Source organism: Camarhynchus parvulus, chromosome 11 (genome assembly GCF_901933205.1).
Source record: "Camarhynchus parvulus chromosome 11, STF_HiC, whole genome shotgun sequence".
Classification (NCBI taxonomy): Eukaryota; Metazoa; Chordata; class Aves; order Passeriformes; family Thraupidae; genus Camarhynchus; species Camarhynchus parvulus.
Genome location: NC_044581.1, coordinates 7,156,267 through 7,175,909, shown reverse-complemented (window position 1 = coordinate 7,175,909; position 19,643 = coordinate 7,156,267). Strand labels below are relative to the sequence as shown.

Genomic DNA, 19,643 nt, shown 5'->3' with positions numbered 1-19,643 from the left:
GTGCTGGGAGCCCATCCTGCTGGAGCTTGGCTCTTGGCTCAGCACCCAGCTGCCCCAATGCACGGACACAGCCTTGCATGTTTGGCAGTCTTGAGTAATTCAGCAGAGTGGAGCAAATGCTCCAGCTGAAGGCAGCAGAAGGATGTGCCTGGACATCTGATAGCTCAGGAAACCCAGCTCCCTTCAACCCAAAGAGCACAGCAGCCTTTCTGTAGCACAGTGCAGAGCTGGCTGGGCTCCTTCCTCTGGTGCTTCAGCACAAAAACCAGGCTGGGGTACACAGCTCAGGGAGAAGATGGTCTGGTCCCTACCCCTCAGGGAAGACGCTCCCATCTAACACCCAAAAGGCCCTGTGGAGAAGGGACTGCTGTCACCCCCACATCAATTACAGTGCTGAGCCCTTCTGGGACTCCAGAGGCTCAGGGAGAAGTGAACCAAACAGCCTGGGGATCATCAACAGGGCAGAGCCAGAACTGCTGCAAAAGAAGGAGGAAGCTATTTAGCAAAGAATATAGAAAATTTTATTGTGGCCAGAGCTACCAAAGAGCTCCATACATGATTATGGGACTGATTCTGCATGGACAGAGTAAGAAAACACACAAAGTCTGCTCAGGGGCACTGCTGAAGAGGAATTACCAATGCTTTCTGGTGGAGGGACAGCTGGCCTTGGAAAACCATGAGCCCAGCATTGCTGCAGGACACAGTTTCCTTGGATGACAGCAGACATGAGGAGAAACAACAGGAAGGGTTTTGTCTAACTGGGAGCCATAGGTGAGCAATGCCCTGGTCTCTGCAGACACCCAGTGCCATGTCTGCTGGTCCACACTCACCTGCTTTCCCAAAGAGTCACACTGCCAGAGGGCATCACTGGCCACAGCAGGCAGGGAAGCTGCAAGGAGTGTGACCACAGGCCAGCCCTTCCTGCAAACTGAGACAAAATGACTTCAACAGCTACATGAGACTTCACTTTTTCTGATCAACAGATGGTGTAATTTGATGAGGAGTCAAAGCTCCTCATCCCAGTTCTTCCAGGAGACAAAAATCACACAAGAGAAGAGTGGTAAGGCAGCCCTTTAAAACACTCCCAGGTCTTTCTCTCAGGCTGGTCTCTCCCATCAAGGCTGTGAGTCCAGCCTGCCTGTCCCATGTTGACTGTGCCAAAAGAGCCTTTGACTCCAGATCCCTGTCCTGCTCTGACCCAGTTCCAAGGAAAGCTTGCAGACTGAGCTAGACAAAGGGAGAACAGCTTAGCTTGTCTCTCACAGCACCATACTTTGTCCTGTCCTTCCCTAACCTGCACACACCATAGGCTGGAGAAAGGTCAGTTGTGCCTTCCATGCATCAAAACATTTTGAAGGGTGATGAAGACTCCCCTGGCTTCCTTTTCTTTGTTGGTGCACCTGTCTGCTCACAGCACCAGCAGTGTGCTGTGCTGGGATGTGCCTGGAAATGTGCATCCAGCCATGCCAGTGCTGCTGCTCAGGGCTGTGCCCAAATCCTGTCAGACATGGCCATGCTGGTGGCTGCTGTCTGGGCTCTGAGATCAGCTGGCTGCTAGGCAGATCTGGCTTGCTGAAGGCCCAGCCTCAGCACTCAGCAGGAATCTGGAACAGGGCATGCTGCCTGGGGAAGCCATGAGGGCAGGGAGAGCACAGGTGCTGTAGGGTGGCAGCCCAGAGAGCTCTCTGCAGCTCACCCCCAGTTCAGGGTGCTGTGGCTCAAGGCACTGGCCATGTGCCCCACTGTCTGCTGTGGGGTCTTCCTGCACTACACACACCCCAGGCTTGGCTGTGGGCTAATACAGATCTGGCAGGCCAGGAATTGGAAAGATTTCAGGGCCTGCTGTATCCCAAAACTTCTGATGAGAATACTGCAGTGTAGGGCACCCCAGAGTGCTGGGAAGGGGAGCAGGTCAAGCTATGCTGCCTTCCAGAGAAGATGCTGGTGGTGGCCTTGGCTTGAGGGTGCACAGTGGAAAGCGGTATAGGGATGGGGCAGTCCTGAGGTTACTCCCTGACCACCTGCTGAAGCCCCTGAGCATGATCCAATGACAGGGAGTAGGCAGATGGAAATACAGCTTTCAGGGAGCAGGGAATGGCAGAGGTGCAGCCTTGTTCTTCCCCATACACTCTGCTGGGAACTTACTGCAGTGCCAGCGTGCAGAGGGCCAAGAGGGGTTGGCCCTTCCCCAGGGAAAGTACTTGAGCTCACATGAGCAACAAGTCTACCTCAGGTCTGCCACCTTGCTGCCTCCTGCCTTTGGCTGAGGATGAGAAATGTCCCACTGCAGCCTGACAGCACGTGCACAGTGAGGGGTGAGTCCTGTAGGGCTCCACACAGCACTAATGCTGCTCCCAAAGGCCATGGCTTTGGAAGGATGGTCCCTAGGCCGCTGTGGTGCTTGTCCTTATGTCCTTTGAGCATGGATCAGGTGTGCCCACATGCTGCTTGCTGGTGCATTTTCTGTGGTCAGGCTCTGACGTGCTCTCACTGGGCTGGGGCTGAGGGACAAGAGGTTCTCCACTGCTCTTACTTACAAACACAGCAGGAATCTTAGAAAAAAGCTCCAGGTCTCGTTCCACATGTCTGTCCTGCTGGCAGCTTCTCCTTTTGACCTTGTGCTCAGAATACAGATTCTTCTTCCTGACTCCTCTGGGATTGTCTGTGGACAAGGGATAACGTTGAGAGTTGCTTGAGTTATTCTTAGGAGGCCCTTGAAGGACTGGGCTCACAAGGCAAATCTGAGCCACAGGAATCTCATCCATGGACTCAACAGACTCTGAGTGATAGTGAGCTGGGGGTCCTGCTGCCTGGATGAGGCCCATGCTGCTGGGGGACACAGCAGCTCTCAGAGGAAAAGCTGGCACTAAGAGGTGAAGCCTGTGGGAAGGTGAGGCAGCAGCCATGGCTGGGAGCTCTGCAGATGGAAATAAAGGGAGAAGAAACCTTAAGGAGAGAGAGATCTCTCAGCCCCACAAAGACATCAACAAGCCCAGGAACTCTGCTCTGGCTGATGCACTAGTGTTAAAGCAAATCATACATATATTTATGCAAGATTCAGCAGAGAAGCTGACTGGTGCACTCTCACCTGATGGGGGATCTGGGAAGGAGAGTTGAGGTGTAGCATGTGCTTTAGATCCACTGTCCATTGCAGAGGAAGAAACTTTCTGCACTTTCTTTCTTCTTTTCTTCTGTTGCTGTGAAAGCAAGTAGCCCAAAAAAAGGGAAGTCACTTCACCAGCCCAAATTAAGGAGACAATTTTTTTACTTGTTACCTCTTTTTAATTCTTCCTACTTTGAATAACAAGCAGTAGGTATAACCAAAGTCCAAGAATATTTTACTATTAAAGACTTAGATACTACAAAGCAGTAACAGAGAACAGGGATTTAATAACACACCCCCACACTATCTGCATACAGTGACTCTCTCTGTGTAGGTACCTTGAAGCTGCTGTCTCATAGAGCTGGTCACTTCCATTTGTAAAGCCAAACTAGAAGAGGGAACCAAAACTCACGGAGCACAGGATGTCCCAAGAAAGGGACAGTCCTTGTCCCAAATACAGTATAGATAAAAACAAAATTTTCTTACCATCTAGATGGCAAGACTGATTAATAAGCTTGGAGGAAAGAGGAAAAGCACCACCACCTGCCATCTGAGCAAGAGGAGAGAGCATCTGGATGCAGATTCATGAATATCAGGAGCCCAGTCCAAGACTTTGGAGAGCTGTTCCATACACTCCAGCTCCATATCCACACACACCATGTTTCCCTGGGAAACTGCTTTATTTGAACATTTAAACTGTTGGATTTTGCTCTACAGAAACACGCAGAGCTTCTTACATCAACAAAGCAGCATAGTCAGAGTCACTGAGCTGCACTGGGGCAGCAAGGCACTGGCTTACAGCTGTGTTACAGCTGTGAGCTTATGAGGGGACTGGAGGATAGATCTGATCATGCCTCTGAGCAGAGACAGGAGAACATCACCTGGATTTGGTGACTGCAGGGCACAGCCACACCTGCAGGCACTCACTGAGGGGAGGCAGAGCCTGTGTGAGCAGGGGTAAGCACAGCCTGCTCTAGAGGGAGCATGCCCGAGCACCTGGGTGGTGCAGGTTGGGTGTGGGGCAAATCCTCCTTACCTGAGAAGGGGCCACAGAGTGAAGAGATGGGGACTCAGGGGATGAGCTCTGCTTGGGGTCACCTTCTTGGTTATGGACATAGAGCTTTGGAAAGCTAAAAACACAGCAGACACACAAGGTGATTCCCTAAGACAGGACTTAAGTCTGATGCCCTCTTTGCCTGCACACACAGATCAGGCTGATCACAGCCTCCCCTGCCTTACACAGCATTCCCAGCAAAACTGCAGGGGAACTATTCCTGCACAATTGTGCAAAATAAGAAGGAAATCCCCAGGGACATAAGTTAACAGGAAAGGACTAATTAATAGACAAGGATCCTGGTTTCCCATGAGTGCTTGCTTGTGTTATAAACTTGTAACTGTTGTGATGCATTTCTTCACAACCTGAAGTCATGTAATTATAATGAGCTCAACAGAGGAGTTACAGGACAAATCAGCCAGCCTTAAAGTAATTTTAATATAAAACAATTAATAGAAACCAGTTTCCTATAAAATATTTAATATAAAACAGCCTAAATGTAATATTCTAGGAAGGATATTTTCCCAGGAGAGGGAAGGCAAGTATTCCTGCAGGTATCTACCCTCCTGAAACTCAAAGGTTTCACCATGCCTTGCTCAAAACACTGGTGCTCCCTATCCTTCTAAGTACTTTTGTCTTAGGGCCCATCAGTGACCTTGACAGCAATTTCCCATTCACCACACATGGAGAATCTTATCCTTGACTTTTCTCACCTTCTTCCTGAAGTTACTGTTGAGAATTCCTCTACTTGAATTCCAGGGTCTGTATAGCCAGGATTACCTGACAATAAGTCTGCTTCCTGGAAAAAACAAAACAAACAACATCTTCAGACTAATACAAACACAGAGGGGAGAAGAAGGATTTTCATTACAGATGTACTCTTTCTCCTTATGCCAGATATCTTTTGTCCTTATTGGTAGCACAGCAGGAAACTGCATCTTAAGTAGATGAAAAACCCAAGATTGGCACAATTAGAAGTCTTTGATTAATTTGTTTAGTCCAGTCAGTATTTCATATGACTCAAAACCAAATCACACTTACAGAGATCAGCTTAGTCATTTCTTGGGAGCGCATTCAAAATACCACTTAAAGCTTCCATTAGTTACACAGTCCAATCTGAGGAGCTCTGCAGTGAATGCAAAAAATGTCTTTTAAATGCAAAATGGAGGTGAGGAGAATGGAAGCATTAAATATACAGGAAAAACATAAAGTGTTTTCTATTTCTTGTGTGACCCCGTATGGTTAAGACCTGCTGATTTTTAAAAATGAGTGTGATATATCATTTATTTGCCTCAGGTATGGATGAGCTCAGAGTAATGACAGCTGAACTTGAAAACTGCATATTTTCAGAAACATTATAAGTCTCCTAAATCCAAGTGCTGCATTACAGGAAAGGACCCCAGTTCTCCCTCAAAAGCATCCAGTTAGGATGGTCAGAGTACCAAGGGATGAAGAGTATGAAGCACTGTTATCAGAAAAGGATAAACCATACTCAGAAGGACCTGGCCACCACTTATCAGCTGCTTTTAAACTTGAATAATCATCAAGATAACTTCTTCATAAGTGTTTCACTGTGCAGTGACTATAAAGAAATTTTAAAGTAACTTTTAGGTTAAGATGGAAGGATTTAAAATGTGAAAGGCATTAGGTTCAAAAATAGCTAAAACAAGCTCATGAAGACCTTTTTTTCTGAAGAGCCTGATCAGCAAATTTGAGAAAATGAAGTCAAAGTCAGACACGCCACAAATGAGTTCCTGAGAGATCCAGGGCCTCTGCACTTGAACAAATCCATAAACAATCAACAAAAGAGCAGAGCAGTGAGAAGCCTGGTGATGACACTCCCTGATGTAAGGCATTAAAAATGAAAGCCAGCCGCAAAGAGCTGCGGAAGATCTTTGCAATACTGAATTACAGGGTGCTAAAATGGCACAAAAAATCAAGATTGCTAGAGGTAAAGATGGAAAGTGAAACGTGTGGGAAAAGCAGTTTAAACTTCATATAAAAAGCAACAGTCTCTGAACTGGAAAAGAATCCATGGAGCTGCATGTTCAGTGACAGTCAAATCATTTCGGATGTTAGGAATAAGAAGGAAAAGCAAATAAAAAGAGAAAAAAAAATTCAGCTATTTTGTAGGTAGTAACACAATATCTAAAGGGAATTGGTTTAGAAATCAACACCACGTCTTTCTGATTTAAAAATTTATCCAAGTGCAAGATTAATAATCTGCAGAAATTTACTACATGTATTGCAATTGGAACTTGTAACTCAAATCACATCATCACTCATCACCAGCTGAACACAAAGGGAGCACAAATGTCTCCTCAAAGCTCCTTGGGACATTTACAATCAAGATTTACATTCAGGCCTCATGCACCTGAGTCACAAGGGAAGGAGACCAGACACAGTCTTGTGTCACTGTGAGTGTACAAGCAGGAGATGCAGGTCTTTTCAGAGGGAAGCAGCTCATGGCTGAAATGAGCTGCAGCAGGAGATGTCCCACTGCACAGAATAACTGAAAACAATCAGGACTCAATGTCCACAGCACATAAACAGGACTGCAGGACTTGCATTTCAAGGGAGCTTAATAAATGATTCATCTTGAGAATAACGTGAACAATTTCTTTCCAAGCAGGGAATGAAAGAGCCTTTTTAAATCCATTTTGCTCATTTCAGCCTTCTATAAATAATGTAGACCTAAACCAGCCACATAAATGAAAGTAAAGCATTAGAGCTGACTATGAAAACAAATGAGACTCAATCAGTAGAAAATACAGTGTTCTCTCAGAGTGTGACACAAGCTACAGCCACAGCACAGGGCCCAAGCCTCCCTCTGCTCCCAGGCATTTAGCAGGAGAGTCAGAATCCTTCCTCTGCAGCATCAAGACAAGGCACCCTTTGCAGCTGGGTTGTCAGGATTCAGCTGCTGCTCCAGCTGAAAGCAGACTGCTGGGCTGACACATTGCCCAAGTTCTGCCCCTGTGCAAATCCTGGCCACATTCACCAGCTGCCCGCTGTGACCACCCCAAGGTCCATGGCTTACAAGCCCAGAATGGATTCAGCTCCCTTGCCCACTGCAGTGCCCTTATCAACCACTTCAGGGTCAGAAGTGCCCTGAAGTGCTGTCTGCCTGGAGGGGAAGCAGAATTAAACAGGAAAAAAGAGTTCTTGTCCCAAGGAAGTTGAGTCTGTTGCAAGTGTTGACGCTGAGTGAAGACTAAGTTTGTGTTACATCAATATTGGAAGAAAGAATTCTGAAAGTGTAAGGAAAGCTGAGTAAAATCTGTGTTTAGTATTTAAAATCAAACCACACCAACCTGAATCAGTTTCCAAAGCAAGTTCAAAGCTTTAGGAATGTGAGAAGAATTGCATCCCAGCTGGCCTCATATGAAAGCCAGCTCCCTGGCATGAATGCAATTATGCATTAAAGCATAGAGTTTGGTTCAGTTTATATTTCTTTGGACTGCAAATGACTACAAAAAAAAAGGTTACTTGCACATCCTGCTTTAGGTATGGTAATAGAAGCAAAGGCTCAGTGTGCCCAACTGTTCTGCATTTTTTGTGACATCTGAACCACTTAAATGTGCAAAATTAGGGCTCTTATTTTGTAGATCCTACAAGTACATAAGAATCCTTTATCCTGAACAAAAATCCTTTAACTTGAACATAGCTGAAGATTTAACCACAGACCAACATGGAAAACTGAAGCCAAAACCAACACCCAAGCTTGAATAAGGCTCAAAAACAAGCATTAAAGGGGAAATGGCATGTTTCTTCTTAGTCCCTAAAATGAATGAACAGTTCAGACAAAAGTGGGAAGAGGATGATTTCCATTTTATGCTTACAACATGTTGGATCAATTACAAAGGGTTGCAGTGTTCAAGCTAAAGAAGGCTGTATTCAACACAGCTTACAAAAGGCAAGTCACTTGGTGTCCTCCTACTCCAATCTATTTGTTTGTGTTTATCTCTGGTTGCTATGTAAGAAACAAGGAAAATCTAGTGGGTTAACATTTTTCTTAACAATGTTACTGGGTATGATCCAGTCTTTCTTGTTCCCCAATGTCCTAACTGCAGTCCTGAAACATCAAACTCCTTTTCACCCTGCTCCTTCCAGGCTTGCTGCTTCAAATTAACCATATTCACACATATCTAGATAACAACCAGTGCAGACAGGAGAACAACACAGGACAGGAGAATGCCAACATCCCAAAAGTGCATACACACTTTAAGTCCACCCCTGTTCAAATACATTTTCAGTATCAACTAAAATTCAATAACTACATTATTAGAGCTAATGCTTTATTATTGTTTTAATCTTCATAGTAAGCAAAGCTCTGTGAAACAAAGTGCCAAATATTTCTGTTGTTATGGAAACCTCTGTTTAAACTGGAAGTTCAACTTTTCCAAAACAGTAAAAAATATATATGAAAAGCTAGGGACTTCATATTATAGAAAACTGAATGAGCTCACTTTCCCCTTTGCTTTGATAGGGAAGAACTATGGATGAATCCAGAGACATCCCAGTATCTCTACAGAGAATACTTGGATGAAGCTTGTATTTAATTAATTTCTTATGAAATACAAAACTGTTGGTATAGTAGATAACTTACTTGCATAAAATGAAAAATTACACATGACTGAGAATTACAGAATAATTTAGACTAGGAAGAATTTTTGGAAATTTCTAGTTCAAGCCCCTGCTGAAGTCAGTATAGAATATGTCCAGTCAAAATTTGAGTTAATCCAATAATTTATTTTCCCTTATATCAAAATAAATTACACTGAACCTCTCAATTCAGAGCCTGATATACTTGCCTCAGCAGAGTCTAACAGCATTTAAGAGCTTGTAGAACTCTTTTTACAGAGATATAGATCAACATCATGCTAATAACAAGGACCCTTATTATACAGACTCATTTCAAAGAAAAGCAGATATCTGGGTCATTTCTGAAAAACTGGTGTCCTTTTCACTTTTAAGATGGTTAAATTACTGGTATTATTAGCTGCTCAGTGATTAGCCTCAGTTTCCCCAGTCCTAGAGCCTGTCTCATCTGAAGTCATGACACAAGGCCCCAAGATGTGCAGTGCCACCCAAACAGATGGTCCTGTCCTTTTCAGGGAAAGGATTCTTCCCACTCCTCAGTCACCCTCCTTCGTGCTGAGCCAGGCATTTATGTGACTACTTGGTGAACCAAATGGGAGGGAGCTGGGCCAGCTCAACTGTTTTTTTAATAAAGTTTATTGTTACTCAGATGAGTTCCCCCACCCTGTCCTAATGAACAGCTGTGCTGGCAGAAGAGACGAGATAGTGCAGGGCCCAAAACAAGTGGTGGAGGAAGAGTGGGTGGGATTGATTGCTCTGAAAGCACTACTTGCTTATACCTAAAGTGTTCATGGAATTACAGGCCTTGCACTCTTTCACATCCTACTCAACTCCATCAAAGTACCAAATCTTATCTCTAGCAACTGCCTTTAAAATATGGAGCATAAGAAAGTGAAGCAAAGTTTACACAGCAAACAAACAAGGCTGGTTTTGGGAAATGGGCTGAAAGTAGGACGAGTACCTGACTGGGTCTCACTTGGGAGGAACAAGACTCCTGTTTCTTGTCTACCTTGTCTGGCTGCTGCTGGGGACGCTGCTGCAGGATGTACTCATACGTAGTCAGCCTGTGCCACACTGAAAGGGAAGAAAGAGACCTGTCAGCACAGGAAAGGCCCCTCCCTGACTGCACTTATACAAACAGGCTGGATAACTATACCATCAAATAGTAACTATAAACATGAAGAAACTGATAATCCAAGCCAAAAGCAGCTGTGCTCTGTACATCCTACTATATCCTTTATTGTCACCATCACAATGCTTTCTTATAGTCCTGCTATTCTAAAGTGTCCTAGAATGGTACAGCCTTCTATACTGTAGTCATTTGTTCAGTTCATTTCAGGGCAAATCCATTATTCTTGTCTAAGAGGTTTAAGATCTGCACTGTACAAACAGCTCAGTGAGCAATCAGAAGGTATTGCAGAAGGTGGTGCTAAATGGAGAGAAGAAATGGAGCAGGTTAGAGTGTCCTGGAGTGATTGAGACACTTAATGAGCAAACCAGAGAGCATCAAATGCACAGCTTGCCTCGTGTCAAATAGATGTGCCCAGAGTTCACATGCCCCTGACTTTATGAGCTCTCCAGGTGCCCATGCAAACACATCTGCTTCCATGAATAACCAAAAGCATGTGACATTTCTGAGCAACTTGGTTTCTTCATGAGACCCAAAAGAGTCCAAAACGCAGACATTCTTCCCATAATGACCTTAAATATTTTTAGAGAATAAACCCAGAAATGGATGCTGAAGAGTTTTAGTGCACAGCCTGATGGTTATTCCTCCTTTTTACAGGAGTTAAAGCAGATGCCTAGGATCAGCTGGACTAAAATCCTCCCTCTGCCTGAAGACATTTAGGTCACTGATATCTTACCTCTCAATACCATGCCCTGAACGCAGGACTACTTTACAGAGAAGTGGGGGAGAATCACCTTATGAATAAATAAAAATCACCTTATGAAGGAATCACAATCACCTTATGAAGAAATAAAAAACCAGGATCCATTTGGCCAAGAAGAGAGAACATAGAGATGAATGTGAGTCTGCAGCCAAGTGATTACTTAACAGGGACAGTGCAGGGAGCTGGCAAGTGCTCCTAGAATGGCACCCTTTGCTTTCTTTGAAAAACAGAATGTTGCTTCATAAGCAAAGGCCTATTAAACATTTTTAATTTGGATTTTGCTGGTTTCTGAATACTTACAGTATAACTTTTAAAATATTTTAACAGAGCTATTTAGTTGAAATACTGCATTTTTGGCCAGATAACACTGCAGCACATAATATGCAAAATATAATCAGTCTGTGAATAACCCTATATGCTTTCCTATATTCCCTACTATTTTTTTATTCTACTATCAGCCTCTTGCTATTGAAGAAAAAAAAAAGTCCTCCCTCCAAGCTTTTGAAGTGCCATGCTTCACCAAATGCCTCCAGAACTGAATCTGAACCAAGACTAGTAATTTTGAATACATGGACCTACTATTTTGAGAATAACCTACTTTCTTTGAGTGATCATAGTGAGTAATTACCTGGAGAGTAACTGAGATTTTCACTGTGCTTGTAACAAAACTAGACATTAAATTTTAATAGCCATACCTGACTTAAGCCATTTTGTAATGGAAGCATAAGAGCACTACCCCTCACATGGGTAATGTTTAATTTCTGTTATTTAATTATTGAAAAACAAAAAGGTATATGAAGAAATACTGACCAACAGTAATTACATTGGAATTGGTAAAGTGTATTTCTAGTCTCAGAAGAGGGAAGACAGCTCATTACAACACTGTCTACCTTAAAGCATTCAGAGGAGACTATTGACAATTACAGGTATAAAATAAGAGGAGTTTAAGTTCAGACATACTTTGTCTCCCTGAAAGCCAGTAGTAAGTGCAAATGCAGTGGTAAGTGCAATGCATACTCATATGCAGCATACAATAAAGGCTTCAGTGTGGTGACACCCCTCCTTTAAAGCAAGGGCTTACACACTTCATTCTGCACAGATAGGAACTTTCATCAGGGCAGCAGATTATAATGTAATAAAACATTAAAAACATTAGCAATAATTCCGTTTTGACGTAAGATGGAAGATAAAGATTTAAAATTGGGCCAAAAGTAGAAGTTAATTTGGCTCAAAATTTATTATGAAAGAGGAAAAATAATCACCCCAAGACAAGAGCAGCAAAATCTCCCCCAAGGCCAGAGCACAACTAGTAGCACACAGAGGTTTCTGTCTGACAGATAAAGCAGGTCATTATCTCAGGCAGGGAGCACCCTCTTGTGGAAGCTGCACACAAGGACAGGATAAATACCACTTAGGACTAAACAGAATAATCCTTTTTCATTCAGGAGAAACCTTCCTAGAGCTTTATTATGCTTTTTGTCTTTAAAAAGTGCTAGATCAACCTTTCAAATCTCCAGGCAGTGCCATTAACACAGAAAAACCAACTGTCAATTCTGCCAAGGAAGTGAAATTGCAGTATGCCCAAATTTCAGTCAAGCTCAAAGAGGCTGCAGAAGAAAATTATGGTCAGTGTCCTCACTGGGTGCACTGTCCATGCCAGCTGGGAACACTCCCCTATCAAACACTACACTTCAGCAGTGCAACTGTTTTGCTTCTGGAGCTGTGCTGATTTGTGCTGACCTAGTTTGTGTTGGCATGTACAGGTCTGTTAACCGAGAACCTGCAAATCCATCCAAGGATCCTCTGTAACCTCTGTCCTCACTTCTCTTCCACCACATCCCTTCTTTCCTACTTCTGGCACCACCAACCACTGCAAATGTAAGATCTTTCCCTATCATGACTTTCATCAGCAGCCAAAAAGCATTGGCTTAATTTTAGATGATGGCTGAAAAAAGTTTTTGATGCCTATTTCTACATAAACACAAATATCCTTTCTTGCCAGAGCAACAAGCAGTAGATCTAAAGAGAAGCCTTTCTGAAAGCTTCTTCCTCTGAATTCCACAAATCTTCTTGTATCAATATGGTACAATTTCCATAAAGGGACCTTAACCTGGATGGCAGTGCTCCAACGAGAAATTCAGCTCCGTACATCCACATTTCTCTGGGGTAAGGGAAAAATACAGGTTCTTTCACACAACAGAAGTACTGGGGAGCACTGTGAGGAGAGTCACAAATGCCAAATGTGGAGTTAATCTGAATCTGCCATTGCTGGCACCAAGCTGGGATTCACTTATTCATCCCACTTGGCCTCTCCAGTACCCTACCATGTGCTTTCAAGTTTCAGGACAACATAGCTTAAACATGGCTGCAGAGGCCCAACACAAGCCCCATATTACACAAGCACTGGCAAGCCTACCTGGTATAGGGGGGAATTCAGAAATATAATGTTAAATCCCAATTTTACACAATGGGTGCATATTAGTGACATGGGTGAACACACAGTGAATACAGGATGAGTAGAAGATAAACAAAAATGAAATGGGGGTAATAGATGACAGGAACAAAACACCTACAGAGATAGATGTGAAAAGTCAAGAGGTGGCCCAGCAGGATCACAGTCACTAGGCTCAGAAGAATGAAAATCCCAGCTGTCACCAAAATGGCAGGCGCCCGAGTCTCAACAGGAGATGCAGGAAGAAACACAAACCAGCGGTCCATGTGGTTCCTCAAAGCTGCAAAACAGAGTTGGAGGTAAGTATACTGCCCAGGTATGAATTATCTCTAAACAAACTTTACAGCTGGAAATCCTGTTAACTCAAAAGTAGCTGCAGACCCATTGTGCACTGGAGGCCTATGAAATCCAGTGTCTGCAGGGCTTTTAGGAGGAGCAATTAGCTCTGTAAGGAAAGACATTCCATCCAGGTGAGCAGAGGTACTCTAACAGAAATATAAAATGGAAGCAGTAAGGAATGGAGCTCCTCCTCAGTGGAAGAGCTGTCAGAATCCAAACCCTCATCAAGACATGCTGGCTGATCCCCAGGATGCTCATGTGGAGCACTGCAGTACCATCGAAGTGCTGGTCAGAGCGAAGCACCGCGGGGTCCACGAAGAACTCCACAAAGACGTAGAAAGCAACGAGCAGCAGAAGCCCCAGGCCCAGAATGGCAGACAGCACACTGTTCAAAAAGAGCCTGCCAGGAAAGGGAGAGCTCTCAGTGGCTTCAATAACATCACACACACAAATCAATATCCCAGCCTCTAATAAACAAAGAGATAGAGACAGCTATCTCAAATTACTGGCACGCTTTCTCACACTTCTGATAGATAGTGGTGAACAGCTTTACTTATTATTTGTTACTCTGAGGGACTAAACTGTGACCCTTTAGTGCAACCATGGTTACAAAACAGTCAAGTATATCTAGGACAGACAAAGAGCTCCCTTGCACAAAATCTGAAGCGTAGTGTGTGTCAAAGGCAAATCCCTTCCCGATCTGCTTCACCAGCATCAGTGTAACACGGCACCCAGCAACAACTCCACTTTGCTTTCCACGGGGTTTAAGTGCAGGAAAGTAAATTGAGAAGCATCAGTGACAATCTCCCTATTCTTATGTCAAACCTGGCATGGATTAGAGGTCCCTATATGCTGCTGTGACTCCTGCCAACTGGCAAGTCTTGTAGGGAAAGCACATGATCTGGATGCAGGTTGTTTCAAATGGGAACAGCACCATCATGGTTCCATTCCTACTTCAGCTTTCAGAAGCACTAAGGACACTCAATTAACATCCTGTAAGCATTTCCTAATACCAAATAGTAACCCTATGTTCTCTGTTTTTACTTACAGATATTCAGCTACAACATTCTAAGTTTAGGAATTTTATCCCTGGTTATTTGAATGATTATGCTTGTATTTTCCATCTAGTTTTCTCATTACTGATTCTATTCAGCCAGGGGATAAAAGAAAAGTGATTCTGCATGGCTAAGTAAAGACTGGACTGAGATACAGGAGAACCCTGGAAAGAGAAGGAATCACATTATTGATGCAGTGTTGTGCTTCTGCCACAATGCCAAGCTCTTACCAGTAATTCCTCTCTCCCACACAGTTGTTGAGCCATTTACAGTGATGATCAAAGCCACACACACACTTGTTGCAAGTTCCACAGTGCTTTGATTTGGCACTCCTGCCAAGGAAAGGGTGGCATTAGCATGGCAGCACCAGCTCATTACTGTGACTATTCAGTGACTCAAACACAGGGGGATACAGCAGCAGAGATCCTGGTAATAGTGAGTAAACCTTCTGCATCAGGAGTACTTAATCTCTTAATCTTATCTGTCACTGCTGCACCACAATCCCAAAATTTGCCTTTCAAGGCACTGCATGATTTTTAATTTGGAGATTGTTGAATTCTTTTTTGAGTCCCTTCAGCAATACTACAGAGCCTGGTCTTAATGCCTGCCCTCCAAGCATTTCCTGCAACTGGCCAGCATCCAGCCAGAGACAAGCGCGCACACACACACACTTCTTATACACTGATAGGTAAAACATAACACCCAGGGAACATGGCACACTACAGCTTTCTCCACACAACATGAGCAATGAAATAAAACACAGAACCCTGTGCACATTTGACAGAAGGCCCCTACCCAATTACCTGAACCCTGCCACAGGATGAAGCTTAACTTGCATTGTAGCAGTTCAGGGGCTCGATTTCAAATCTTATAGTCTGACAGTAAGGACTAATGGTGGCATGCAATGGTGAAGAAGACAGAGCAGGAGAAAGAAGAGATACTTACACATCCACATCACAGACATGGCAGTGATGGTTCTCAATGACATGTGCGTGTTGGTTACGGTTGAAGGTGGCCAGAGGCCCCAGATAATTTTTTTCTCGCACGTTTGCATCCGCAGGATCAATGGAAACTGCAGTAAGATGAACAACTAAATGGTAGAGAAAACACACTCCTGGACACTGAAGTACACAGTTAAGGATTTAACATGTCTTTTAATCCTTAATACACAAACCCCACACAGATGAAAAATTTATGGCATGGAATTAGAAGTTGCTACATAACTGATTGCAACACATTAATCTGAGCTCTATTGATAGAGACGTTTGCCTTGTAATAAATATCCCTGGAAAAAGATAATGAAATCTACAGGAACATCCCTCCTCATTATGTACTACTCTGCCTTGCAGAAGTGCCCTTCCTAGCACAGAATGTCTTCAAAAGTTACCTGTACTCACCAGAATCTGAGCCCAAGTACAGGCTGCTGACATAGGTCCAAGTTTCTCAGTTCATACAAACTCCTTGGAAAGGCTGTGCACATGCCCTTTCACTGGACCAGACTTTCAAGAAAAAAAAGGTCACATCAAGGAAGTAGTATTGATTACCTTGCTTTCCTTTGCCTTAGAATCCCAAGGAAGAGGAGCACACCTTTAAAGCAGGCTCCTACAAAGGATCCAGGGTTTGTCATTGTTTCTATACACCCAGATGGGCACATCATTGATCATACTAAGACCTACAGAAAATAGATCAGTTTAGTAAGTTAAAAAAGGAGGCCTCTGAGAGGTCCAGCTCACTGCAGCTCTGATGGCTGGTGGAGCAGATTGGGAAGGGATTTGCCTTTGACACAAAAGAGATGTTAGTGCTTTATTAACTGGAAGTAAAACTTGAGGAAATATTAATCTGTTGAATTAAGAGTAACTTTAGATTGCATTAAGATATTTGGTAAACAAATTCACAAGATTTGAACTGTGATAATATCAAGGATTTGAGCAAGCCAAGTAGATGTAAGACAACTGAGCTAATTATATTAATGTCTAAATCATGCAGGTGTAAAACTATGACAACAATATGCAAAATCATCCCAAACATATCCAAGACTTAGAGGCATCTGTGTCAGATGTATAAATGGTGTAAGTGCCCTTTAGAACAAGGTCTGGTCTTGAGGAAGTTCCTTCCCTGGGCACAGGTGATAGCACAGTGGCACTGGGAGTACTGGGAGCACTGGGATCACTCCCCAGCTGCTCCAAGCTGAACAAGCCAAGTGTCCTCAGCTGCTTCTCCTCTAGACCCTTCGCTGTCTTAGATGTGTACTAAACTGCTCCTCCAGACCTCTCCTCTGAAGTTCACACCACACCACCTTGCGTGCCACTCCCAGATTTTCTCCTGGACACAGAAGAGTGCCCAGGGAGGACATCCACTGCGAGCCACCACAAGCAACCCACCCTGGAGCATGCCAAGCTGCCTCTCATGATTCACCCAGCCAGCACAGAGAGGTGGGGCTGCCTTCCCAAGGATGTTTCAGGAGGGGCTTTTTGGTATGACTTCCCTCAAACCCTGCAGCACACTGGTAGAAGAATAATATAAAGCAAAGGAGACACACAGGCAGAAGCAGGCAGCAGAAGAGCATCGGAGGCAAAGGCAGTAACCTTAATGGAGAGTGATGAAGCAGAACATCAGTGACCTACAGTGAGGATCTCAAAGCAACTGATTTTTTATAATCAGGAGATACCCAAGATGATGGTGACAGTTCAGAGAAACATTCTGGCTCAGGTGCTTCTCTCCCATGCTTTCTGTGCTACCCAACAAGTGTTCTGCACTAGCAAACCCCCGGGGACAGTTTGTACCAGCCCTGCTCCCTCTCCATGCAAGGATACGATGTAACCAGCGGGCAGCCAGTGGCGGGGCAGGAGGGGAACCAGGATCCCAAAGCCAACCAGAGCAAAGAACAGGAACAGCAGCCAGGCAATGACCTGGAACAGGTGCAGGGGCCAGCTCCAGCCATTTCTTCGAGCACGTTGGACCTTCACCTCAGGGACAGCTTCACCCAAATCCTCTGGAGCTATCTTATTATGGGGTTTGTTGCAGATATTCATCTACAGAAATCAAAAATGGAAAACAAAATGATGTGAAACAAAAGTGCTGTGACTGAGCCCTGGCGCTGGAGAGAGGCTCCAAGGCAGACAAAATGATGACACATGTGAAGAGAAACAGCTCTGAGCTCAGAAGCAATTTCTCCTTTCCTCAGTTTCTGGTGGATTATTAGGTACTGCTTTTCACTTGCCACAGGGCCAGGAGAGTTTCTAACAACAGAGAGTTGGGCTGCTCTGCTTCACAGAAAACATGAGCTAGCAGGGAGAGCAAAGCAGGCAGGAGATCAAGGGCAGCATCACAAAGCCAGCACAAAGGAGCTCTGCTGGACTGAGCTGACTCAAGGTACCTCTGCACCACTCCCACCCTTCCTTAGTAACTAAAGAAGATGTGAAATTAACGTCTAACATGACAAACAACTTCAATTAGTCTGATTAACGTGCACAGGAGAGTGATGCAAGAAAAGGAGGAGGTCTGTGGCTCACTTGTGGTATTTTTGATAATGGTTCCAGTGCCAGAACAATTCACAGGGCTGGAAGAGAGCAAGCACAGCAACTGCTGAAGGAGCGAGCAGGACAATTCCCACCTTGGTATGGGAACAGCCCTTCAGCCCCTGGTGAAGGGCTGGAAGTGTCTGTTTGGGTCACCTGGTAGAGTAGTGGGTAATAATAACAGAGAATATAATTTATGTTCATCAGCATGGTCTTATCAACACATAGCCTGGAATAAAAAATTCCTAACTTCACCCTTTGAAATAATTAGCAGTATCTGCCTGCCTTCACCATTTAAGTTGCTACCTTGCAACTGGCTCATCACTGATGAGAAATCATTACCAATCATGTCATCCTTTTCTCATTAGGCTGCTGAAAACTTGCTCGTGCATCACTTTGAGCTGCCTGTTACAAACCCCACAGTGGGTATGCCCGGAGTGCCTTTATACCCAGCTCCAGAAAACACTGAATATAAAAACCAGCACGAAGTCACTACCAGGGTAGACAGAGAGAGAGAGGCATCGGGACGCAAGGGAACCAGGGCTGGGTCAGCGGTTTCCCGGGCAGCCGCTTTGGTGAGAGCCGCGTAGACCCCTCCCGCACTCCACCACCTCCCACCCCTCACCTTCTTCCCGCAGAAGCGGTGGAGAGCGGCCCCGGCCCCGCCTCATGCCCAGGCAGGGCGCGGGGCCCCCGGCCGAGGCCTCCACGGCAGCTCCCGGCGCCTCCGCGGGCCCCGGGCCGCTGCGCCCGTCGCCATGGCAACGGCTACGGCGGCGCGCAGGGGGCAAAACGCGCCGGGCGCGACCGTTCCTACGTGAGATTTCGTCCTACATCAGCCCCAGGGTGGGGTCGTCTCACACCCGGGGAAACTCTGTCTGCGACACTCCCCCGCCTTCCAAGGGGTGACATTCCATACCGACGGGGCTGGAGATGCCCAGTGAGCCAGCGGTGGAGGGTGGTTGTGAGCTAAAGCCATCCCACTCCTGGAAAATTCCATTCCCTGTCATATTGACTAGTTTTTATGGCATGAAAATTTTTATTGATATATATGTAATCAGATTTACACTGTGACGTAATGAGGTTGCAGAATTTTCTGGGGAGTTCAGAATTTTACTGGAGGCTTTGCAGTGGTTTGTGCTTAAGTAAAACAGAGTAAAGGACATGGAACTAAGGATTGCTTTATCAGTGAAGGATAAAGGATACCCCTGGGCAACCAGGATAACATAAAATTTGATGGATTTGAACCCTCCTAGCATCGTCTGGCATCAGTAGTTCCAGCAAGATGGATTCCAGGGATGCCTGGATCGTGGAATCATGGATTATCCTGAGTTAGAAGGGATTCACAAGGAGCATCAAGTCCAACTCCTTACCTTGCCCAGGACTACCCCAAAAATCACACCATGTGTCTGAGAGCATTGTCCAAATACTTCCTGAAGTCTGGCAGGTGTGGTGCAGCAAGCATTTCATTTCAGTGCAGCAAGAACACTGGGAAAACAGAATCAGAGAAGCAGTTAGGCTGGAAGAGATCTCTAAAGATCATCGAGTACAACCACTAACCCAGTACTGCCGTGTTCACCACTAACCCTTGTCCCCAGGTACCACAGCCACACACCCTATGAGCACTT

The 19,643-nt window shown here is 44.8% G+C and overlaps 1 protein-coding gene across 4 annotated transcripts; it reads right to left on the bottom strand.

Moving 5' to 3' along the window:
* Nucleotides 1–531: 531 nt before the first annotated feature.
* ZDHHC1 (zinc finger DHHC-type containing 1) lies at nucleotides 532–18,776 on the bottom strand. Of its 4 annotated transcripts, XM_030955914.1 has the most exons (12): nucleotides 18,641–18,776; nucleotides 17,311–17,529; nucleotides 15,443–15,618; nucleotides 14,728–14,829; nucleotides 13,718–13,842; nucleotides 13,225–13,383; nucleotides 9,721–9,833; nucleotides 4,871–4,956; nucleotides 4,140–4,233; nucleotides 3,089–3,197; nucleotides 2,538–2,917; nucleotides 532–928 (listed from the first exon to the last, which is right to left on the bottom strand). In XM_030955914.1, exons 2-12 carry the CDS (start codon nucleotides 17,527–17,529, stop codon nucleotides 827–829), a joined length of 1,665 nt encoding a protein of 554 aa, XP_030811774.1. In that variant the 5' UTR covers nucleotides 18,641–18,776; the 3' UTR covers nucleotides 532–826. The 4 variants fall into 4 exon arrangements, with proteins under 4 accessions (XP_030811774.1, XP_030811773.1, XP_030811776.1 ...); XM_030955913.1 differs by having other exon boundaries at nucleotides 532–2,917; XM_030955916.1 differs by having other exon boundaries at nucleotides 532–2,662.
* Between the last annotated feature and the right edge of the window lie 867 nt (nucleotides 18,777–19,643).